Genomic DNA, 25,430 nt, shown 5'->3' with positions numbered 1-25,430 from the left:
TATATATATATATATATATAAAAAAAAATCTTCTAATTAGTCATAATAGAAATTCAGGACAACAGAAGCGCAGAACTTTTGAGGAAATAGTTAAATTCACAACTGGAAGTTCAAATGCAGAAGGTTGGCTCTATTCTGACTATAAGACTAACCAGCACTGGAGTTTCATGGTTGGTACAGTGCAGAGCTCTGGAAACAGGATGCATTTAGGCTGTTGTAATATTCTTGAAACATGTCATAAGAAAGTGCATCTTCCGTTAGTCTGAGAGTGAGAAAGGGAAAATATTTCTGCTGCAGTGAATGCAAATTCAGTTCTTTGTCCCAGCAATGAGTGGTGTTCTTCAAAAGGGGATTCTCTGGAGGAGGACAAGATACCATTAGCACTGACTTTCTTGAGGTGTCTATTGGGAAAGGGCTGCTTTGGTTTGCACTGGAAGCTGCAGATGGATTTTAAGAGAGACTAGCTAGGGAGTGTGGTCTGCAACCCCAACCATTAGGAGTGTTTAGACCCTGGCCTTTGGGCCAAATCTGTTTCATGGAGTCATGGCATTCAGCCTGCAGGGCTCCCCATGGCTCAGGAAATTTGGCAGCAGAGGGGTGGTGGCACTTGACACTACCAACTTTCCCCTGTTGCAAAATTTCCAAGCCCCACACAGCTGGATCAGCCTGGATGAGGCTGTTTTTGTACAGCTACAATTGGGCCTGGGTTGAGCCTTCCACTCGGTTGAGCTGGATGGGGACCACTGGCTGAATCTTGTCCATGGGGCAAAAACATTAGGCATCACTGCTATATACCACTTCTTCAACCAAAGCACTCAAGAGTGGCCTATATGGCCCCAAAACTGATGTCTCATGCCGAAAAAGAGGTGGCAAACACCTTGTGGCATCTCCTATTTTGTTTGTTCTCCCCCATCAGACTTTTTGCTGTTGGACTGGGGTGGTTAGTAAATGCTAGCATTGACCTTGAGTGAATCTGAACTGCATTTGTTCCTCAAATTTAAGAATGAGTTATTTCATAATGTAGCCTTTTACTTAAGGTTCTCCTTTCTTCACTTCAGAAGTTAGAATTTTGTGTTAATAGTGTGAAATATCTTTGGGGAAAGACTAGAACCGGTTACTACTGATCCTTTGCTGGGGTGTCTGTTGGGAAAAGCACTAAGAGTTTAGTAAACTGTTAGAGCAGTAGCATTGTAATTTACATTTAATATTAAAGGTATTTTTCCTCCCTGAGATGTGAGGGTTGATTTACTGAAGGGCTTCAAATTTTTAAAGGCTGTGGGAAGCATGAAGAGGGAATGTAATGATTAAATGATATCTTCTCACAGCAGTGTGGCATGTGGGCAGAGCAAGCCAGGCAAGGTTTAATGCATGCACACGCACACACACCAGTTATAGGGGCCATTTTCTGAGTTAGCCAAATTTAGCCGGAGAAGACTTCTAGGGTGTCTGACACAACAAGAGCAGTTAATATGCACATACATAGCTTGTTTTGTAGTTGTTTGAATGCAGTGTGCTGTCCCAGATGTCTAGGCATAAGCAGTTTTGGCACCATACCACACCTAAGCCTGTTAAGCTGGTTCCAGTGGCCTTATAGGAGCCCAAAACCAAGGAGCTGTTAATCTGGCCTGGTGACTGTGTGGGAGATCCTAGCGACAGCAGAAACCATCTCCCATTCTCTCTGTCTCCCTGAATGGGTGGTGTTCTCAGTGTCCAGACAGGGCTTCCAGCAAGTAGTCAGCAGCAAGTGAGTCCCATATGTTCTGAAAACTGTGACAAGTGTTGCATATGTTGCACTTTGGTGATCAGCTTGCATCTGATGTTGGTGTTCAGTAGGCCCAGTAACCTATAACATTTTTTGGCTTCATCGTTTGTGAAGATTTTCATGATATGATTAATGTGTGGCTGCTGGTCTGGTGTGGACAGAATTTCATTAAACTGGGGCATGGCATTTATTATCTGGGTCACAGCAAGCCCTGAATTATGTAGTATTTGAGCATTGACTCCTTACCTGTATTCTGCCAGTTTGTTCAGGAGATGGTCTTTTTTTAATCTTCTAAGCTACTTGAGCCATGTAGAGTTTGCATGCAAGTAGGAAAGCTGGCTTTGACTCATCTGTCAACCACTTACCATGCAAAAAGATGAGTTGATTTGACTAGGAGAATCAGTTGCCAGAAGAACTCTTTTAGGAAGAGCTCTTGACATCTTGTACAGCAGACCTGTGTGCCCAATTGTGTTGTAGGCTGTCACAGGATGTTTTTCTTTTCTTCTGCAGTTCATTTTCAGCATGCATAGTGAGCACTAGCACTTGGTCACGTTTGCTTCAACTTGGTCAAAATCTGCTTGATCAGATCACATGTGTTGTTTTGCCATCAGTGTAACTATGTCTCTAGCTTTTCACTATATGTGTACGATGCAAAACATAAATGGTTCACTGACTTTTCTTCTTAAGAAGTTGTAGGAGTCCTGGCAATGCATTGTCTGGTGATGCATTGCTTTCTCTTTATTGACTTTTATTTATTTATTTATTTTTTTTGTGCATTTCTCTTTCTTAGCTGGGTTGGGGGGGGGGAGCGTTTCTTATGTTTAATACCACTCTTCTGTTTGATTGAATCCCCCCTCCGAAAGTTTTTATTTTCTTTAGCAATGTGGTATTTGTATTACAGCACTGTTCGGAAAGACCTTTTATAGCTGTGTTTGTGGTGAATTTTGTGCTGCTCCAAATTTTTGAAGGCCTGCTCATGCTTCCTTCTAGATCTTGACATGTCTATTTCTGTGGCTTCTTCCCAGCATGTTCTTCAGGAGGTATTCAGGATCTCTAGTTGGTAGGGGTGCACTGATAAAGATTTTTGGGCTGATACCTATTTGATTCTCCAATATGCTAGGAGAGCAGCATTCGGCTGGTAAATCTGTTTGGGGGAGGGACGGGGGACAGGCGTGGGGAGGAGGGGCAGATGGAGGCCCCCATGGTGAGGTAGAGAATGGGTCTAGGACAGAGGCAGGTACTGGGGCAGGTGCTGTTTGGGCAGGGCATGGCATAGGGTGGAGCTGCAAGCGGCTTGTTCAGAGAAGGGGGGCGGCTCCCTCCACTGCATGCACCCCCAGAGGAGGCATGGGGAGCATGTTCCTCAGATCTGTGCAAGGGGTAAGGGTGGGCTGCCTGCTGCAGGTTGGGGCTGGGGGCAGTGCTGGGCTCTTCCTGGTGGGGTGGCTTGGACCAGGGCTGTGTTTGGTGTAGGCGGCAGCAGCACTGGGAGGGGGAGGTATGGGAGAGCTACAGGGAATTTTGGGGTGGCTGTAGCCTACCCTGTAGCTTCCCTTCCCGGTGCCACCTGCCCCAAGCGCAGCCTCAACCCAACCCCCATGCTGAGAAGAGCCCAAAACCTCCCCCATCCCGCAGCAGGCAGCCCACCCTCACCCTGTGCACAGATCTGGCGGCCACATGGCCATGCCTCCCCCAGGGGTGGGAGATGCCCCCACCACTCCTCCAGGACAAGCTGCTCGCAGCTCTGTCCTGTGCCTTGCCCCGCCGTGGCTGGGCAGTACCTTCCCCTGCCCTTGCCCCAGCCCAACTCCCTCCCTCACCATGGGGGCCTCAGTCTGCCCTGTACCCCTTCCCCCACACAGGCTTACCCACCAGATGCTGCTCTCCAAGCTGCTGCGTTGCTTTCCTGGCCACTTGCATGCTGCAGCTGTGCACATGCATGCAACATTTATTGGTAACATTATTGGCCACATCAGCCAAAAAAAACCTGATTGCCAATAATGTCAATTTCCCTTTTATCATTGTTGATACAATATGGACCAATGTATCTGTGCACCTCTACTAGTTGGTAGTTAGTTACTTGTGAATCTGTGATTGTACTGTTTAAAGAGCTCTGTAAGTTCTTCCTTTAGATGTGATCTAGAAGTTTGTTTGTTTTTTTCCACAGGATTAAAAATTACTTTGGTGAACATGTATGCTTGAGTATGTTGAGATGTTGAGGAGGGTGCATGCTAGATGTTGGTTAGTGAGCTTAGTGCAACTATCCTGTTCTGTCTTTTTCCTTAGTTTCTGACATGGTGTTCAGCTAGTGGTCACCGTACATGTGACTAGTCTGATGTGGATGAGAATGGAGATAGGTTGCTTGTGGGGGAAACTTCCAAGGCCCTGCAGGTGACAGAGAGTGGTCCCAGCACTTCTCTATATGATTATGAGATCAGGTGAGTAGAACTGTTCCGGCAGGTAGAGTGAAGTGTTATTTGTTACTCACGGTTGTGATGGAGCTTGTTGACGGAGTCTGTGTTTGCAAGGTTGAAACCTGTTTGATCCATTTCTCCTTAGCCTTGCGTGGCTATTAAAATTGCAGCATAAATAGTGGGATGGTGGAGTAGCACAGGATAGGATTCATTAAGGGACTTGGAAACATTTGCAATTTCAAATTAACTTATCCTTGTGATGTAATTAGAGGTAGGATTGAAATAGTAATTTCTCCATGTCAACCAAACTGGAGTTTGGTCACATTTTTCATGCAAGTTGTAGTTTGAGACATAAACCAACTGGCAGCAAGATAATTAAGATGGAGATCCTGAAGGCAGATGAAGTTGGGAGAAGATGTTGTTGAGAACAGAATATTTTGCAACTGACAAGCCCTTGACAAACTGTAGAGAAGGTCCAAAGTTTATACCATTTCCTTGACCTGGTCCAGGTCCACAGTAGCCAGAATCCACTGGATTTGGTTAATTACCATTTGATGGAAACCAGAACTGCAACAGGGTACATTTTACATCATTTAACTATGGAAGTGGGAGAGATTCCTTATATATATTTGTTGCTCTGTTTTTTCACAGTAGAAACATGTTAATAAGCTTTCATCAAGGATGATTGCTTTAAATTGCCGATTTTAATCACCAGCTTTTATTGTAGTTTAAGTATGTAGGAACTGAGTTCAGTGTAAACCAGTTTTCAATCATTTTTTTGTTTCCAATTGCAAAGTTAATTCAGATTGTTTAGTCTGAAAACCAAAACATGCTTCATTTAAGCAATGAGTTATTTGGGCTTAGTATACTTTTATTCACAATGTTAATGTTTATGACTGTTGTCTGGTACCTTACTAGATCCTCTCTTTTACATCTGTTTGAAAGATTTATACCAAATAAAATTACTACATCAGCGGATGGATATGCTTCTAGCTACTGTGATTTCTATGATGTAGCAAAACTTGCTAAGGTGATCAGTGGACACTTGCTTCAAATAGCTTCATCATTTGAATCCCTTTGTTTACTGACGTACAGCTACATCCAGACCTAGAAGACGTTTTTGTTAGTTTAACATTTTTTTAAATGTTTCAACTTTAAGTTACCCTTTGCTTCTCCTTCAAAGCTGTAGGGGGAGTTTTAGGTAGGCAAAAAAGCAATGTAAGTTTATATACAGCCAGTATCTGTAAATTTTGCCTACGGAAAAAAATCTACAACTAAAAAGATGATATAGGCACGTGCAAGCATTCACTGATCTTGCCAGTCAGTTAATTCAGAAATGGAGATGATCCATCCATCTCTAAGTGCATGTTAGCTACTAAAATTATAATACTGAACTGTTAAATAAGTGCATGATTAGACAGTTACTTGGAAGCAGATTTATGTTGATAAAAAGCTGCTTTTGGCTATTGGTGTCTTGCTGTGGACACTTTGCATGTCTGAAGTCCCATCCATTCTCTATCTCATTATTACATTATCAATCTTGGAGTCAGTTCACAAGATGCATAATGGAAGGTCAGAGCCATACATTTTTATCCCAGAATTGTGTCTGTGTGCACTGCCATTGACAGACGGGCAGGATGGGAGCCCTTGGTTGGTAAGGTAAATCTTTAGTGTGCGTGAATAATTAGAATTTTCATCTATAATTTTATTTCGTAGTCGCATTTAAGTTTGGCAAAAAACGCTTCAGACGTGTACGTGTCAAGTTTGAGTTCTAAAGCAAACCCATTTGAGCTTAATGTGGTAAATGTCCCTGGCCAGCTGTGTTCTCTTTTTTAATATTTAGCTTCTGATAAGTTAACTGTAGCATTGCCTTCACATTCCTATAATTGAGATGGATAGATAGATATAAAACATTTTTTAAACTTAAATGTCAGAAGATATCAGCATTACTTTCAGTGCTCCTTTTCCTTCATCCTTCAATGGAATTGAGATTTAGCAATAAAACTCAGATATTCAGTGTATACTTCAGGGGGGAAAAAAAGAAAGGGTACTTCTAACAGCCCTGCTATTTTTAGGGTTGAGGATGAAGAGGGATAATAAAGCAGAAAAGAGGGCAAACTCCATCCAGATTTCATGATGGATAAAACAGTAACAAAAAGGCACACAACCAGATTAAAAAAGAATATCTTCTTGGCAATTTACCTTTAAAATATTCCCTTTCCTTCAGCTGTAATCTTATTCTATACAAACAGCAGCAACAGTAGTGAACAAGTTGACTGGCAGCCTTCTGTATACATCATGGCTTTTTTTTTATTTTTTTATTTTTAGCACTTATTAATCCAGTTTTGTTAATGGAGGCTGGTCAGACCTTCCTTCCCCTTTTAGGCCATTGAGACAGAATCCAGGGACCAGACTGAGTCCGTGTTTGGTGCCTTGATGGCTTTGGTTATATATGCATCTGGGAATTGAACCCTGGTCTCGTGTGGCAGACAAGTATTTTACCATTGACCCATAACAGTGGGTAGGCTTCTCTATATGATTATACATAATCTATTTATTTTGCATCCAGTAAACTGGAGGTACTGTGAGAGAGAGGGGAGGGGGGGGGGTGTTGTTGTTTTTTTTTTGCAGGGGGGTGGGAGCGGGTCAAAGAAAGCATTTCATTAGCTTTAATGGTAACTATTATACTGGTATTAAGAAACAGAGTTAATGCTTGTATTCTGTTCCAAAGGGTGTTCTAATTAAAAAAAATAAAAATCCCCAAACCTGAGATCTTTGTTAAAATTAAAAAAGCCTTTAAATTATAGGCATTTATGGTTGTATTTGTATGCACAGATGTTTGAGCATTTTAAATTTTGGGGGTGGGTGAGTGGACTTTTAGTCTTCTTCTCTTAGAAATGGTATTAAGAAAACTGCATCCAAGTACAAATGAGTGCTGGGAATGTGTAAGTGAGTGGTTTGGGGTTTTTTTTAGTAATTTTTTTATCACTTATTCAGCATCAGGTTTATGATGATGTGCCTTTGATGGTTTAACTTTAATTGGCCCCTCTGAGATAAATTGAATGTTATTGCTTTAGATGCTATAATTAAATTACACTTCCAAATATCAGGCACAGTATCTTAAAGTTTTAACTGCTTGCCGTATAGCCAGGAGAAGAAAAACATCTACTTAGGAGTTGCTTGACTGGCGTGATATGGTTGTAACTGACTGGAAGGGGACAATAATAAATAAGTAGCAAGGGTGGGAGAAGCTGTGTGAACTGGGAAACTGGCAGTTTTTGGCTCAAGGCAGATAAGTTGTCATCGTTTCTCATCTTGGTCTTCAAAATATATGCTCAACAATACTCAGTAGCAGCTTAAAGAGAAGTCATAGTAATTGGTGTCGGCCCAAACACTATTTATTGAAGAGTAAACACCTGAAAACACAAAACAAAAGCTTACAGTATTCTTTCTGGGCTGTTCAAAAGTCTAGATTAGTGGTGATCAACCTCCAGCCCATGGGCTGGATCTGACCTGTGGAGCTGTCTCATTAGGCACAGGGAGATTCCCCTAAGTTCAGAAATTTGGTGGTGGGGGAGCAGCATTAATTGCAAGTAATGCTGCCACCTCTCCCGTGTTACCAAATTTTTGGACCTGTGGGGAACTTGCAGTCTGAATGACATGGTCCCATATGCACAATTGCACTGCCACGCAGTTGCTCTGCAGCTGGACCTGGTGTGCATTGTTGGGCCAGCACGTGGTGTTGTGCTGCAGCCCTGTCCAGTGCATGGGGTTGGGCTGGTGCCTGGGGTTGTGCTGCAGCCAGATCATGCTGATGGACTGACCGTATGCACTGACCCCAAGCTGGGTCTAACCTGAGGGCCAGCCCCTCATGTAGCATCTGGTCCACAGAGCTGAAGAGTTGCTTTAGAGTTTAGACAACTAGTAAGATAATAGATTTAATTCTAGCAGGGTGAACTTCTTAAATAGTGCCAGAGGAATACCCTGGTTCCTCCCTCTGATGCTAGCTATACTATCCAGGAGGACCTGTTTCCTTCTCCCCTTAGCTTACTTTGCATATGAATGTCAGATGCATTCTGAAATGAAGCATGTCATTCTTTGTCAATTCAGAGAGAAGAGTTTGGAAAAAAACCATGGTGAAAATGTATTAGTCCAGTTCTTGATAGAAAGGTAACTGTAGGAGAGAATCTAATCTCCACCCTTGTTGGCACGGAGAACAGAGAGGTAAATGATTGACATAGTTCGGAGACTATTTCCTGTAGAGGTGGATCTCTTCACGGGGTTGAGATGGACCAATAGGAGGATTTTCCCCCTGCCATTTTTTGCATACCTTCCCTCCCCGCCCTACCTTGAATAGTCGAATGGGACACTGCAAGCATCCAGTTACACAGATGTTTAGGATCTGATCCTGCAAGGACTTTGCATGATCACTGGTTTCTTATCCTTTGCTGAAGTCTATCAGTTTGTAAAACCTTGAGGGTAGATAAATTGGAAATTATGGTGGCTTTTTTACTTGTCTGAGAACCTGCCCTAGCATCTGCTTTCACTCTCTCAAATATAAGCCGCTTGTTTTTCAAAAGCTCTTCCCAGCTTAACTCTACCTTGTTATCTCTTGTTAATTACCAGAGGGTCAGTTTCCCCCTCTGAGGAGCCATGAAGCCAGCCTCCATTGCTTACACACTTATTGGAAAATTTAATACCCTTGTGTTTTCTCCTGTGCTGCCACAGAGTCATTCCCCATAGCATCTGCCTTATTTGTTCCTCTCCAAATCCTTCTTGAAATGTTTCCTTTGGTATTGTGCCTACAGATTCATGACAACAGGTGTGCCAGGGCCTGCTTTCACGACTGACTGTAACATTTCCCATGTTATCATTGTTTTCTTGTGCTTCTGTCTGCATCTCATCTCTCATCTTGTATTTATAAGCTCTTTGGGTCAAGGGCCACCTTTGTTCTGTTTTTGCAGCTAGCATAATCTTAGCCCATGATTAGTGCTCTTCAGCATGAAAGTAAAGTGAACGTTAAGTAACAGGCCTTGTCCTGCCAAGTGATACACACATAAGTAACAAATATGCAAATAACGAATTGCACAGAGGGTAAGTTTATTATTAATATATTTGTTTTATGTTCCACAGAAGCACCTTGTGCTACTCCACTGATATGTAGTTTTGGAAGGCCTGTTGACCTTGAAAAGGATGACTACCAGAAGGTTATATGCAACAATGAACATTGCCCTTACAGCACCTGGATGCACCTTCAGTGTTTTTATGAGTGGGAAAGCAGCATTCTTGTCCAGTTTAATTGTATTGGCAGAGCAAGGAGTTGGAATGAAAAGCAGTGTCGCCAGAACATGTGGACAAAGAAAGGATATGATCTTGCTTTTCGCTTTTGCTCCTGCCGATGTGGACAGGGCCACTTAAAGAAAGATACTGATTGGTACCAAGTGAAACGCATGCAGGATGACAAGAAGAAAAAGTCTGTGGCAGAGAAGAGCACAGGAAGGTCCATGGGAGAGTCTGCAGAAGATACTAAAAAGGGCAGGCCTACTAACAAGCCACAGAAAGGTTTAAGTCATGATATTCAGCGAAGGCATTCAATGGACAGACAGAACTCTCAAGAGAAAGGTGTAGTTAGTGGGGGCTATGCTGTTCGTTCTCCCTGTGGCTCTCCTGGCCAATCCCCTCCTACAGGCTACTCCATTCTTGCCCCTGCACATTTCAGTGGTCCCCGTTCTTCACGCTATTTAGGAGAATTTTTAAAAAACGCCATTCACCTGGAACCACACAAAAAGAATATGGCTGGTGGCGGGATGTTCAGAAATGCCCATTTTGATTATGGGGCAGCTGGGCTGCAAGCACATAGGTCAGGACATTTTGATGCGCCTGTGCAATTTTTGAGGAGGCTTGATCTGTCTGAACTTCTCACTCACATCCCAAGGCATAAATTGAATACTTTCCATGTTCGGATGGAAGATGATGCCCAAGTGGGTCAAGGAGAGGACCTTCGGAAGTTTATTCTTGCAGCACTTAGTGCCAGCCACAGAAATGTTGTAAATTGTGCGCTGTGCCACAGAACATTGCCAGTGTTTGAACAGTTCCCACTTGTGGATGGAACCCTGTTTCTTAGTCCGTCGCGACACGATGAAATTGAATATGATGTTCCCTGTCACCTTCAAGGTACAGGTTGTCTGTCCGTTGTGTGTGATCTCTCATTAAAAGATGGAAATGCTTTCTATGCATTTCTGATGTCTCCCCGGGCAGTGTTTTAAAAGTAATTATGTAAAGTCTAAATTCACATTCATATGACTCTGGTTGAAATCTGAAACAATATTTAGAAAGAAAAGGTCTAAACACTGATTTACCTTGTTGCTTCTGTGTTTAGCATTTAGTTTTTTTTTTTTTTTTACAAGCAAGGAATTTGCCTTTAGGGTTCTAGTGCAGTATGTAAAGGTTTTTAGCCAGTATGTGCACACTGGCTTGTTTGCTTTGAGTCTGAGACAAAATCATGAATTTGGACTTGAAAGTTAAGATTATTGCTGCAGCACAGAATAGGGATTTGAAGTTAAATAGGTACTGTGGGAGTCAAGCATGCCACTTCTTGGGTGGCTATATGTGCTGTTTTCTCATTTATAGCTTGTTATATCCCACACTTAAGTCATAATACTCTTTTATCTAAGATCCTTTTTATTTAACAGATAATGAGGTGTATTTAAAACTTTTGCATCTAAGTCGCAAAGCCACGTCTATGCTAACAATATTGTTTTTATAATACCTACTGTACTTCAGAGGAAAACTAGTGATAGATAAAAGGCAAATGAACTAAGGTTCATAACATAAACTACCATAAACCAGTATTTTCTCCTTGTTACATGTACATGATAATGAAGTCACCTTTTAGTTTTGATGGATTTACCAGATTGAGTTGGCTCCAGTGTATATAATCTCCCTGATCTAGCAAGTGTGGCGTATAAATCTGACAAAATCAATAAACGAAGTAAACTCTAATGAGGTTATGTTACAAATCAAAATGCTTATTGCCATTTTGGAGAAAGGTGCAGTATGGTTGTGCTTTTGCCAGTACTGTGTTTTGGCAACAGTGAATGTATTGTCACTTACTAAGGACAGTTTGAAACTCTGCCTAACATAACTATTACTTAAAAAAAAAAAAAAAATATATATATATATATAAATAACTTTACATTCCAAGTGTTTGGTAAATTTGTGGAAATCCTGGCTCAGAAGACAGGATCTACATAATTCATTGCTTTTTTTTTCTCCTCTTCTTTTTTCCTTATCTTCAGTAGATTGGTTTGTTACTGAAAGATATTTTTTTTTTTTTTAGTGGATGTTTAGAATTGTAGGTAAACGTCATTGTTTTTACGGTAGTATTTTCTTCATGGGTTAAACAAATAATACTTGTTTCTTTTTCGGTGGGCATGTTAGAGGTCAGGTGTTTGGTTTTATATTTTTGATGAGGAATGTCAAATGGTTAGTGGAGAATGAAGTATTTCTGCTTTGGAGCAGCAGCTAATATGCCCAAAGTTACTTTCTGAGAAAAAAATAATATTGTCATGCACACAAAGCTTTGTAAATGCATGGAATTATTTGAAGACTCTAATTCCAGGTGTTCACTTAGGCTATGAGATTTAAACACTTCCTTGGATGGGGAATGCTTTTGCTAATTTGAAATAACTACAGTTTTACGTGTTCATAGTTACAAATAATTGGGAGTTTAATTGGTTTTCAAAGGGTTTTGTTCTCCATTTCTCTAAGAAGGTTGCTTCAAAAAATATTAATTTAACTGTGGTAGACTGATCAGATGTGTTTTTGGCTTCTCTGCATTTTGGGTATGTTAACTGAGTTTTCAAAGTGGCTGCTACATACATATTGATTATATGAATTATGCATACATCCAACACCTTCTTGCTTAAGATCATAGACTGCCGTGAAAAGTGCGTAAGCACAACCCACAATTCTTTTGTAGCTGATATTTATAATTGTGTTAGTTTTACATTGTCTTGCATACCAGTAATGAAAAATGTGGTGCTAATTTTTTATTTATATAGCATGTGGGCGCAGAGAATGGAGCATTGGCTATTAAACTAGACGTCAGATCAAAACACTGAATACCAGAAATGTATGTGGAGTTTTTTATATTTTGATCTGGATTTGCTTCTTGGAACAAGTCGTTAGTAAGAATCATATAAAAGTTTTTATGGCCTAACTATTCAGTTATAAGGTCTGAACTGCTTGGCTCCATGGGAATTCACCCCATAGGGTGATAGGAATTCAGAATATGATTGGAGGGTAGGGAGATTCTTTAAAGTTAAAATAAGGTAGAATGTATTGAGTCAGCTGTGTACATAAATGTATAAATCTGAAAACATAATATGTAGTAAAGATTATTTACTCACACCTTAAAGTGAACTGCTGAACAAAACCAAAATTTTCAGTTTCGCTTGTTCCTCATGTTAGCAATGTCAGGTCCTTACTTCTCCCTCCTTAGAAGAACATGGTAAGATGAATATCTGCAGATTGAACTGGCCAGTTATAACATTTCCTTCTTGAGGTGGGAACCGAGGAAGGGTAAAATATTACTTTTGCAGCATAGTTGAGTATATTGTTTGCTGTGACTGTTCTTTCCATCATTTGATATTGTGTTAATAACTTTTAGTAAAGAGAGGATTAAGGATCTGACATCCCTGCGGCTGTTTTGTTGGGATTTTTTTTTTGTAAAGGGTTTTTTTGATCTCTTTTGAATATACGTTGGGCCAAGCTCTATTCAATTTAATAGAGAAGCATTTTTTAATAAGGTATGATTTGTATTGCAACAAACAGCAAATAGCACGTTAAAGGAAATGTCTGTTTTGATCTTTTGACAATATGTCCTTTCCTTAAGAAATGTGTTTCCTGTCCACAGGAAGGCTTATGCACCTTTATGCTGTTTGTGTAGACTGCTTAGAAGGAGTTCACAAAATCATCTGCATTAAGTGCAAGTCCCGATGGGATGGAAGTTGGCACCAGCTGGGAACTATGTATACCTACGATATTCTGGCGGCTTCTCCCTGTTGTCAGGTCAGTATTAATCATAACAAGGCTTGCAAGGAGAAGTTCCAACTGGTAAGTGAAACTGATGGGTGTTTTAAATTTTCCTTCCTTCCTCTTCCTCCAGAAAAACAGATGGCCTACAAGCACAAGCCAGTGTTATTGAGGATGTCAGACTAATACTGTAATGGTCCTTCATAGTTTTAAATGGTGAAATTATAAAGCACTGAGGTGTCTAATAATACAACTTAAAATTGGGGAACTGTTAGTTGATAGAACCATAACTGTTAGTTGATAGAATTTCATTTATTTAAACATTATTTAAATATATTAACCTTTAATACTCAGATTGAATAAGCACTACAGAGTATCTCATGCACCTCTAGTTTTTGCATTAGTGTTTACTTTAATATTATCTTTGACTTTAATAGTATCTTAATAGCACCATGGTAGTTACCGCAAACAGTGTCAAATTAGTTTAGACAACTAAAAGTCTCTAAATACGCCTTTATCAAGGGGTAGTCATAGCAGAAAGGTAGAGATAATAGAAAGTCTTAAAGGAGCTCCCCCTCACTCCTTTTTGTTTAACTTTGGAATGTGTGTGTATATTTGAAATAATACCACATTTTGAAAGAACTTATTTTTGATATGTATAACAGCAGCCCAGTTTGTAGGATTTTCCTTGCATAGGAAAATCTCACGCCATGTTGTTGCAGATTAACATGTGATTGATTATTGATGAGAATGCTTCACAGTTCACAGCATCAAGCCTCAAGAGGCTTTTCAAAATTGTCACATTGGCAGTAGCTCATTGGCATATTGCTTAAGTATATACTAAGGGTGAGCTAAATTGTATGCAAGTTGCATTGAGCTGCCGGTGTGAGTGGAGGGGCTCAATGGAACTGTTATTTAGACAGAAAAGAAAATAGAAAAAAATAGGTCCTTTCAGTTCAATATGTAGCTCTATTGCATTCATATCCAAGGATACATAGACTGGTTTCATCACAATGGAAGAAAAAATAGATTTTTTTAAATTCAGTATTTAATTACTTTTCTTGTGCACTCACTTTATAAGACTTTCCAGTTTCTAGATGTTATTAATGCTAAATACCACAAATTCTTGGCTCTACATAAAACATGAAAGGGGACGGTCCCTGCCCTGAAGACCTTTGCATGATGAGAAGAGACTGTCCGCTCATCATGCAAATGTGCATTAACTTCCTTTATATTTAACTTTAAAATTTCCATATACATGTGGGCAAGTACCCAAAGGGGCAGAGTTAAGAGTTGCTTTGTAAATTAATTCTGAACTGATTTTCTACTTCTCAGCTAAATAATTCAGTACCTTGTTCCAAAAAATCCCAGAGCACTTCACGAACTATATAAGCAGCATTATGATAATATAGCCACTGTAAGGATGGAAGCTAACAAGCTGGCTGACATAAGGAGGTTGAGGGGCACTGGAGGAGGGAAAATTGACCACGGTGACTTATACATGTACTTTCCATCAGAGAATGCTTTAGGACAGGGGTCGGCAACCCCTGGCACGTGTGCCATTAGTGGCTTGCAGAGACGTTTTCCTGGCACATCGGGAGGCACGCAAAGAGATTGTTTTTGTTTTGTTTTTTTTAAGTTGCTGCTCTGAGCTCTCCTGTGCAGCCACAAGTCATAGCACCGTGGCAGGCACCAGGGTGGAGCCAGAAGAACACAGACAGCCTTCCTGCCTGTGTTCTCTACTGCCCCCACCCCGTGCTCCCAGGCTGCACCCTCCAGCCCAGCTGGCCCCTGGAGGGAGCTGCCCAGGCAGGCAGACATGCTGTTCCACCTGGGGCAGCACTGAGGTGCCGAGTGCTGGGGCTGGGCATTCGGGACAGGGTCTGGGCAGTGTGGGAGGAGGTACCGCGGGCAAGCCAGTCTGGTCAGGCCCTTAGGAAGGTGGGGGCTGCTCTGGGGCTCTGCGGGCTTGAGCTGTGGTGGGTGGGCAGGTGAGGATACCTAGTGGCACCCATGGTGGGGCCTGGCCCAGCCTGCACAGCTCCTCAGGGATGGGCCGCAGCCACCCTGTGCACGTGGGGATGCTGCCTGGCTGGGGCAGGACACTGGGCTCATGGGACTTCCCTCTCTGGGATTGGCCTCCCTGCATGTTGCAGCACAGGCACGGCAGGGCCGTCCCCGGTGCAGGGGCCTGGCCACAGGAGCCCCCGGAGCCTGGAAACAGCCACCACAGCTGCCTCAGCCAGCCCAGGTCCCAGCCTTGCCCACCCGCAACTCCCCTCAAGGGGCAAGGGCTAGGGCAGGCACTGCACAGAGCCGCTGCACTGCAGGCTCCCGGCATGGCTTGGTCCTGAGCACCAGCTGCGGCAGCTGTTCCCAGAGCCCAGGGAACAGCCTGTGGCTGCAGCTCCCACTCCCACTCTACCCGGCACACACAGAGAACCAAGCAGGAGCCCCCTGAGCCCAGTGTCCTGCCCCAGTCAGGCAGTGTCCCTTCGTGGGCAGGGTGGCTGTGCCCCATCCCCGTGGAGCTGCGCAGGCCAGCTGGGCCCCACCTCCGGTGCTGCTGGGCCCCTCGCTGTGGCCCGAGTAGCAAAGCCCTGAGGTAGCCCCTGCTCCTCACCTGACACCAGCTCTCTATTTACTGTAAAAAAAACAAAAAACATATATATATATATATATATATAAAAATAAAATATGCAACATTAATGATTATTAATAGTATTAAATATGCAGTGCATCCTGCCATGTACCCCCTCCAGCCCAGTTTTGTTTTTGTGGCATTCCGGCACCTTACAAGGTAGACATTGTGGTTTTTTCAGCACTCGGGCCAAAAACCGTTGCCTACCCCTGCTTTAGGATCTCTGGTGTCCTAGCAGAGAAGACAAGACTGATTTATCTATTTATTTATTTATACGTAAAACTATACTAATGCTCTCTTACTTGAATTTCATAGATTTCATAGACATTCGGGCTGGAAGGGACCGCGGAGGATCATTTGAGTCCAGCCCTGATATAATAAACCATTTGAATATATACATATAACATAAAACATGTAATAAACAATATATAATTTAAACAATTTATATATTTTTTCCAAGTGAAGATCTAATGAATCTGACACTTTGAGCAGTCATTGTTGCTCTTGACCTGTGGTAGAAGTTCCAAAGTACCCATTAAATTGTGTTTGGGGCTTTATTGTGCATTTTGGACCCTACCTACATGTCAGTCCTCTTTCCTTCTATGCTCTGCCTCATGTTTCTTCCGTTCTTATATTTGTCTTCTCCCAACCCCCCTCCACTTTGCTTGCTGTGGTTTTAGCAGCCTGCTGCCTTGTACATCGAGTGGCCTCACTTTTTTCACAGCCCAATATCTTCCTTAGACCCACTTATTTTGTCTAGCCATCTGTTCTATTCAGCAATAGTTCTAGCTGTTCTCATCCTGACACTTACTTTTTAATTGCCTCACAGATCTATCCAATTAAAGTAGGGCCTATGTAAATTGGATTTTTTTAAAATGCTTTTATACTATAATAATATCTAGCTCATATGTAAGTTTTCAAAATCTGAAAAAGATTTTAAATTACAATACATTGTATAATACCATATCATGCTACTGAAATATGGTAACCTTTAAGTTTGTTAATCCATAAATATTAAAATGTTGATGTGTAGCACAGTAAGATTATGTTTAAGTATAAACCTAAATAGCATCACAGTAAGAATCTTTAGATTAAGTATGATGTTGCAAGGATTTAAAAATCGTTTACTTTTTCTTTTCTTTAGTGTCTTTTCAAAGTTAAGGTACATAGACAGGAAGAATAATGTGAAGTACATGGGTCTAGTTTAGGAATATAATCAATATAAAAATCGGTAGTTATGCATTTAAAGTTGATATGTTGCATATATGTCAAGTAAGAACTTAACTCCCCTTGATTTCTTAGCAGTTAGTTTTCATATAAAAATAGCTCTCATGATGTGTACTAATGGCTTTGGAAGTGACTTCAAGTTCATTAATCAAGTCTGTATAGGTGCATACATTCAAATATGCCATTTGCTTTTTGTTTTTAGACTTGCCAAAATGTAGTTAACTTACAAATTCAAGTATTATATTGCTAAAATGTACATACTGCTTATGCTGGGGACTCTAGCACTGTTTGGAGACTTCCCTAGAATGTACCATATTTAGTTGGGATGCCCTACTATATGGCCGTTGATGAGATTAACTAGAAAGCTATTGATTAGCTGAAGTTTTTTTTCTCCCAGTTGCTTTGATCGCCACATTATACTTTTTACCAAACTTTAGGACTCACCAAAAAATCAAAAAATGAACATTTCCTCACCTCTGGCAAGAGGCTTGGTAGCTTTCCCACGAATTGCATGCAGCATAAAATTCCCTAAGTAATTTAGGTTTCTAAAATTTTACGTGATAACAAGTCTGCCAGAAACATGGACACTCATGCTGTGGCAGCCTGACAAAGGGGAACTTTGAGTGCATTTGGAGAAGGGTTGGTGGGTTTTTTTTGTTTGTTTTTTTTAATAAAAGGGGATTTTGAAGTAACTTTTGGAGTTTTATGCAGAGTAATTGGCTACCATCAGGATCACGTGGGTTTTCTCTTTGATTATATTTACATGGTACAGCACAGAGATATCAGAGGCAGCTTTGAACAAGCCAGTTACATTCTGGCAGCAGTTACAGCCATATTAGCCCAGACATGCACTGCACTAAACGCAGGTATGCTGAGCCAGTTCTGAACAATCTATCTGCATGGTGCTGTGAAGATGTTCTCTAAGGGCTCAGTCTTGAAGAGTGCTTAAAAGGTAGCTGAAACTATCCAGTGCTTTACAGGAGTGGATCCAAAATCACATGGAGATGTCCCAGTTAATGGAGGTTACTATTCCAAGCAGTTGTCTTCACCATCAGATAATACTAGATATAGTTCCTGATTGAAGCCTGATTTCCTTTTATGAAAGAGGAATGAACTGTGTAAAATAACTTATTTTTCTGTGGCGTAGTTACTTGTTTCAGAAGTGTTTCTCTGCTCTTTTACAGGCTCGACTGAACTGTAAGCACTGCGGAAAGCCAGTCATTGATGTACGGATTGGGATGCAGTATTTCTCAGAGTACAGCAACGTCCAGCAGTGTCCACACTGTGGAAATCTAGACTACCATTTTGTGAAGCCATTCTCTTCATTTAAAGTTCTGGAGGCTTATTGACAAAAGCTTTGCTTTAGTAATAGCTATTTTATGGGTATTACTACTTTATTACATATCTTTTATAGGATGCATTCTGTGACAGAATTAATTTCTTTTCTAACTGAAAGAGCAGCTCCTTGTCTGTGTACACATTAAGATATGTGTGTTGTTAAGACCAGGGTCCTCCTGGCAGATGTCAGTTGAAGGTTGTAGGAAAGCCAATTAATGGCCTTGAAGTATGTCCTAAGAATGGGGGAAAATTCAGCTGGAAGTGGACTGGTTTTATTTTTCATGTTATCATGATATAGGAAAGGTTGGAAATGAGAGATCTTATGGGCCTGTTGCTCATATGGCTGGGTGGGAAGAGGAAAGCCTCATAAAGGGTGCAGTCTTATTACTGCTGAATTTATTAGAGTCTTTGCTATTGATGCCATTGGGAGCAGAATTTGTCCCTAAGTTCATAGTAGCAGTAGCAGATCTGTTGTTTAGATTCCTCAGAATTGAGTAAACTAAAATATTGTGACGAGTGAATGTAAATCTATGCCAGAAAATGCAGCCTTTAAAAAATGTTGGGGTTTTTTTTCCCACTTTTGGCATAGTGTCTTCCTGCAGTGTATATTTGACATCTGTTACCCTCACTGACAGATCATATGGAGATAGTACTGTTTCCACCAGTATTGTAATTTTAGCCATCGGGTAAATGATTTATACCAAAACAAGTTTGAGATTTTAAAACACTTTATTTAAAGGTATTCTTATTTTTTAAATATTTTAGGAATCTGCTGTTACACACAGAAGGAACAGAGGGTGGTATGGTCTATGGCAAAGCAGCTATAGAGAGGAGTGTGTGCATGTTTGCGTCTTGAGGCTGGACCTTTTCAGGTAGCATGCCTCAGACCAGTATGTCTGACTTTGAAAGAAGACCCTCAAGTGTGATCTGTAAGATCTGTGGGGTATTTGTGCCATTTTAGTGTGTGTGTGTCATGAAGAGGATGTTTGCACTGATATTTAGAGTCAACACTGAGGTCACCCACAAGAAGCCTGAGCTATTGAGATGCCCTTCCCCATCTATATCATATCCCGCAGCCTGTGCCAAAACCATCCATATTGTGTTGTTTAATGCTTGAGCATAGTGGCAAGATGTATTCCATGTTGTCTTATAGAGCCCTTCTGGGTATTGATCTCCAGGTTTCTTGTCTCTGCCTATGGGCTGTTGGAGAGAGGAAGTCAAGAACCAGGGAACTGTGGGGTTGCTGATACTAGTGCAGGAGCTGGTGATCTGTGGTGCCTCATAAGTTCCAAACACGCTGCAGAAAGAGTGGCAGTGGGAAGTGAGCAGGGGTGGGGCTGATTTCATGCCCCAAACTTCAGGAGAGCTTCCAAAGTTGGGTTGGGCTGGGCTGCTGCCAGGAATCAAGCTAAAGGACTTAGTGCATATGGTTGGTGTATAAAGGTTCGAGGCCTTAAGGTCAACTCTTAATCATCAGTATAGACTTGGCTGAATTCATTTTAAAGCAAACACTGCACCTTTGTCTTTCAAAACTATCCAAGTCTAGTTGAGATTCTGAGGACTGGGAGACTATACTAAAGAAAAAAAAAAGAAAAAAAAAAAGTAAATGTTGTAAAATTATTTTTTTAAATACCTATGCCTAGCAGACTGTACACCAGAAAATTAATTTGTATCAGAGGGGTAACCTTTGTCAATGTTCTGCTTCTTGGTTTCCACATTTTTAATGCAGAAATTTAAAAATAAAATGTTCTACATCTATTACTTGGTTTTATAAGATCAGTCTAAGTTATTTTCATGCCATGTTCATCGTGAATTCTTTTCCTGAGTCAAGAATTGCTGTTGCATAAATAGAATATTTTTTTTAGAAGCTGTAAGATGCTGTGTTCAAACAAAACACAGTTTTCTTGTATTGGAATTTTTCAGAATGTGTTTTGTTTGACGTATGTATTTTAAATGGCTTTGACATGCTGCACACCCCATAATGGAAGCCTAACCCCCCAAACCAAGCAAAAATGAAAACCTGTCACATTCTGTATAGGTAGGCTTTCTACCAGTTTAAATACAATACTGTTTACATAGTACTTGAATAATCTGGCTAGGTTATTAAATACTAAATAATCCTCCCCATTGGCTATGCGTAGGGAGTACACACAGGTGCACATGCATCCCCTGAGATTTGGCCGTGCACCTCCTGGAAGCACCAGCTGTGAAACTGGAAGTGCGCTTCCAGTTTCGCCACTGGCTCGGCGATCAGCTGCTGGGGGACCTCCTCTTCCGCCCCACCCCCAGTCGGCGATCTGGTGCCTCCCCAGACTCGGGAGGCACCAGTCGCCCATGATCCTCTCCTTATTAATGTGTTCTTATGGTTTCTGCACTTGTGTGTACATTTGGAGCATATTCTGTGGGTCTGTGTGCTAACCTAAACCCACAGTTGGGTGAGGTAGTCTTAGCTTAAAATGTGTCCAGAAAGAGGCTTTTCTGTGTGGTCAATAGCAGTGGTTAGTGGTATACCCTGGGTGAAAATGGAAGATGCATGTAGGACAACATTCAAGCTGTAATTTGAATGAACTCTGCAGGGAAGACATTCTCAAACATTTAGAACTGATTTTGACACACAGGAGTCACTTGTATTCTCCATGATTAAATGATTAATTACTTTTAAATAATCTGACTCTTTTGCCTAACGGTATGATGAGTGGTTTGAGGGTACAGTATACTGCACTCATTTTAGTGTTCTAAAATCATGTAGCAGTGAGGAATGCTGTAATACAAGGAGAACAAATGGGGGCACTTGTAACTGTATCACTCCTCTACCTTGGGTTAAGGGTAGCGATTCTCACCTGTGCAGAGTAGAATAGGCGTCAGTGGGAATGGTAACTTCCTATTTATGTCTCTCTATCTTGCTCTCTAAAGCTGCCATACAACTACGCATGGTATAAGGCAGCAGAGACAGGCTCTTGCTTTCTTTGGGGCTCCTTCCCCCTCTTCTCCTCCCCCACCACTGCCAATCACTTCCCTCCCTCTTTTTTCAGTTAATTTGGCTTTCATACAGTTGCTTAATTTTTGCTGCTTTTGTTTCAGTATTTAACCAGTTAGATGCCTATCCATACATGTATGTATGACAATCTGTAATAAGAGCATAGGCAAAAAGAGCTTTGGCTGATTTAAAAAAAAAATAATAATTGTATGAAAGGCTATACAATATCTGCAAAACAAAGCCAAGAATACAGCACACAATATATTGGGATAAAGCATGTTTAACATCTTAAGCAAATGTACCGAGAGCTTTAGATGCAACACTATCATAAGAAAACAATTTAGTTCTCAACCAAGCTCTTTATTTTGATTTTGCTATTAAATGTGCCCTAGCCATTGCTTGAAAGAATGCATATTATCTTACATACTGCAGCTCTCAACTGGATGTTAACATTGCATGGGTAAAAGGTATCCTTGATAGAAACCAGCTGAACTGTAAAAGTACTCCTCCTGATATCTCTTCCAAAGTAAACTGTCTTTAATTGGTAGAGAATTATTTTTGTATTTCTTGCCAACATTGAAAACTGGGTCTCAAGTTGTTACCTAATATGATATTTTGTTTAACATACCCAAGTTCTGCAGTTAAATCTGCAAGAGTCTGCTTTCACAGATTTGAGCTAGAGTTGTATACAGATAGAAGGAACCAGTGATGGAGTCTATGGTTGCTTTTAAAATGTAGGTTAAAGACTTCATTTGTTTTGCTGCGCATCTTGATGAGAGCTGGAAAGTGTCAGGAGCCCTTCAATTTTTCAAGTGGGAAATAACCTCAAAAGTTGATTGCTTTGCTTGTCTAGCACAAGTTTTATATTTTCATTTCATTTGTCTGGGGTTGAATCTTTTTATTTGATGTTGTGGTCGGAGTAAAATTATGTGCATGAAATGTGCTTTTGTAAACCAGAACGTAGCCTGTTGGATTTGGGGATTCATTCTGCTCACCCCACATGCATGGTGCTCTCTTGATATTATTGGGGGAGATATGCATATGTCACTTAGTTCTCTGAATAGCCAAATAAATTTTCCAGGGGAGATGTGTGCATTCAGGTAGACATCGTAGTCTTGAATTTGTAAATTTAATTCATCCATCAGTAGAACATCTAAAACTAGATTTTGGTAATGGTAATGAACACAATCTCTTTCTTGATAGGTAATTAGACATCTACCCACACAATCTGGTTGAAATTCTTCTTTAACCTAGTGCTACAAAGACACTAAAGATATAGTGCCCTATTGCCTGAGCTAAGAGATACAGAGATACAAAATTTCATTAATTTGCCTAGTATTAAGCAGTGTATAAAGGGTTGAATTTCTAGGGTGGCTTAGTTGAAGGAAATAAGCAATTTTCATTGAGTATTCCTAAGATGAATAACATCTAACCCAATGTCTTTATTTTCATATACTGTTTTTTTTAATTATACCAGGTAACTAAGGACAAACATGTGAGGTAATCTCTGGGGGTGGGTTGGGGGGAGGGGGCTCTAAAATCTACTTCTCAATAAAGTTTCTCATTGAGACATTATTGGATTGCACTTTTGCAAAGGGAAGTGTATGTACATAACAAATGAATGTTGATGAAATTTAAATAATTGGTTATGATATCATTTGCGTGTGGTGTTAGGATTTTTTTTGTTGTGACTTCTCTGTATTAAGACAATAATAAATTCTAGAAAGGTGATTGTGTGAGTCTCTTTTTTTAATAGGAAGAACAAGAGTTCCTAATGGTCTAATTTTGTTTTGTTTAGGAAATAACTTGAGCTAGCTAGTTTTCTTTAAAAATATATTTCTGGACATTCAAATAGCCAAGTACTATCACTTTCCAGGAGCTGGGTGTGTCACACTAGCTCTTCTACTTTTTATAGAAAACACCTGTGGTATTCAAGGACATCATGGCTTTAATTTTTCAAGACATTATCAATAACTGTATTTTAGACAGGTCGGTGTCTAGGAAGGTAGCTTTATTAAGGGGTAGAGGCAGTGGTTGATAAAGTGGGAGTTCTGTTACTCAGGTTAGCTCTTTAGTTGTTGATGCTGCAATACAGCAAAGTCCCTGTATACTATATATACAGTTCTATTTACCAGCTGGAATAAAAAGTATGCAGCCCACTAAAGCCTTTCTTGAATATATTTAAAGGGAGCAGCCCCTCTTATACCTGTCAGGGCTTAATTGGAGATTGCGATAGGAAAATCCTGCTCTGCAGTGTTACTATTGTGTTCAGACTGAGCTCTTCACTTCTGAAACTATGCTCAGGGGGATGGATTTCATTTGTTTCCCCATGTCAAGTTGGCTGCTGCCTACCTTCAGTGCTGGCAAGTAAGTAGATTTACATTTTAGCAGGTCAGTGCATATATTTAGTACAAGTTTTCCCACATTTGTAAGCAACAAAACAGGAATGTCAAGATGAGCTACAAGACATAATGGGGATTCAAAAGTTGTTTCAGCTGGTATAGAATGTGTCTGAGGATTTACCGAAGGTGAAAGAAGAAAGGCCTAGTGACTGATGGCTCATAGGGTGAGAATCTGAGACAAGAAAGATGCCCTGATGATGAGTCAGCAGAGGTCAAGATGTCCAGACCTGAAGTTGGGGGCAAATGCTGCACGTGGTTTTGATAGCTTGCATACCTAGAAGATTGGTATTCACACGGGCTAGTAACAGCACACTGCATGTGCCTCCTAAATGAGAAAAGAAGAACTGGTATATTCATGCAGTAAATTTTTATATGGAGTATAGAATAGGGCATGGTGGGGAACCCCAGTAACCTGGGATTCATTATGTTGGGGAATATTGGTGGCAGGGATATTAAGCCTTGTGCTTCCTCAAGGCTTAAGCCAAAATGAGTTCTTAGAAACATGATGATGACCCCATGCTGAGGGACAGATTATCTTACAACTTCTTATTGCAGGGTTCTTTATCCCTTCCTATAAAGATAGTGGGTGCTAAATTTAGGACTGCATGTGTGATCCAATACAGTAATTCCTATGTTCCTAAATTAATGGACTGTCATTGGATGACTATAGAGGAAGGCTAGAATTACAGGGAGAAAAGATTTCAAATTGTTACATAATACAGTGTGAAGTTAAGTGGAGGTGCCATAGGTTTAGATTGGGTCAGAAATGTGCTTTGTTTTGTATTTCTGCTGACAGTGTTCCTCATTATTTCAGAGGCAAGGAACAATCTATGTAGATTGCATGTACATGTGAGCATCTATACCTAGGAATACATTTGCAAGCCTTACAAGACTATATTAGGATTTTCTTTCTATTTTGACAGTGTTCTCTGAACAGAGGGGTAATAAGCAGGTGCTGTGCGCTAGGCTGCCAGGCTAACATTGGCAGCTGCTGTTCTTATGCCCCCTCTAAGTGCCCCACTAATGATCCCTTGTCTCTGAAACACTACTGTTTCTGAAAACTATTCTTTTTATTCTGATTCTTGTAAAACCTACCTGTTTAATCAAAACATCTTCCTTTTAAGTTATTGCTGAGGTACTTTTGTCATTTATTTTATACATTTTAAATTTAGAATGTTTTGGCCTTAAATACGCATACAGCAGGAGAAGTGTTGGTCTCAACTGTAACTCAGAACACTTTCCAGAAATCATTCTGAGTTACAAGGTTATCCCAGACCAAACAGAAGCTCACTGTTGGTTGTGGGGGAGAGGAAGGGAGAACCTAGCTACTGGCTCTAAGCCTGCAGCCAGGATCCCATAGCAGTGGCCAGGCTTTCTGCCAGTGTGCACTGTTTTCAGAATGGGAGGGAGGAAAGGCAGTGGAGGGAGCTCATTCTTGGGATGCCCCAGCAGGTGTTGAAGGATGGGGTGGGTAAGTTGGAACCCCCCCCCCCCACTTCGGGTGGGGTGAGGGCTCCAGTACACCTATACCACAGTCTGGGTGGGCTGAAAAATGCCCAGACTGAACTCTTCTCCTTCCGCCCCCCCGCCCTCCCATTCTGAAAACAGCAACAGGCTGGGAGCTGGGCAGATG

The 25,430-nt window shown here is 40.9% G+C and overlaps 1 protein-coding gene across 4 annotated transcripts in view; it reads left to right on the top strand.

Annotated features, from left to right (window-relative positions):
* The window catches only part of HECA (hdc homolog, cell cycle regulator), a 37,591-nt gene extending 14,467 nt beyond the window's left edge, over positions 1–23,124 (top strand). For 2 of the 4 annotated variants that reach the window (XM_025200302.1, XM_025200303.1), the window contains exons 2-4: positions 9,310–10,350; positions 13,094–13,248; positions 18,265–23,124. In XM_025200302.1, the coding sequence (XP_025056087.1) occupies positions 9,423–10,350; positions 13,094–13,248; positions 18,265–18,429 (1,248 nt within the window). In that variant the 5' untranslated portion in view covers positions 9,310–9,422 and the 3' untranslated portion in view covers positions 18,430–23,124. Of the gene's footprint in view, positions 1–3,164; positions 4,201–9,309; positions 10,351–13,093; positions 13,249–18,264 lie in introns of those variants that run through there. The other 2 variants (XM_025200301.1, XM_014518536.2) reach the window with 2 other exon arrangements.
* The last annotated feature ends 2,306 nt before the right edge of the window (positions 23,125–25,430 follow it).

The sequence above is a fragment of the Alligator sinensis genome, unplaced genomic scaffold (assembly GCF_000455745.1).
Source record: "Alligator sinensis unplaced genomic scaffold, ASM45574v1 scaffold542_1, whole genome shotgun sequence".
In the NCBI taxonomy this organism is placed as follows: domain Eukaryota; kingdom Metazoa; phylum Chordata; order Crocodylia; family Alligatoridae; genus Alligator; species Alligator sinensis.
The sequence above is the reverse complement of the archived record's forward strand: the minus strand, read 5'-3'. Positions and strand labels throughout refer to the sequence as shown.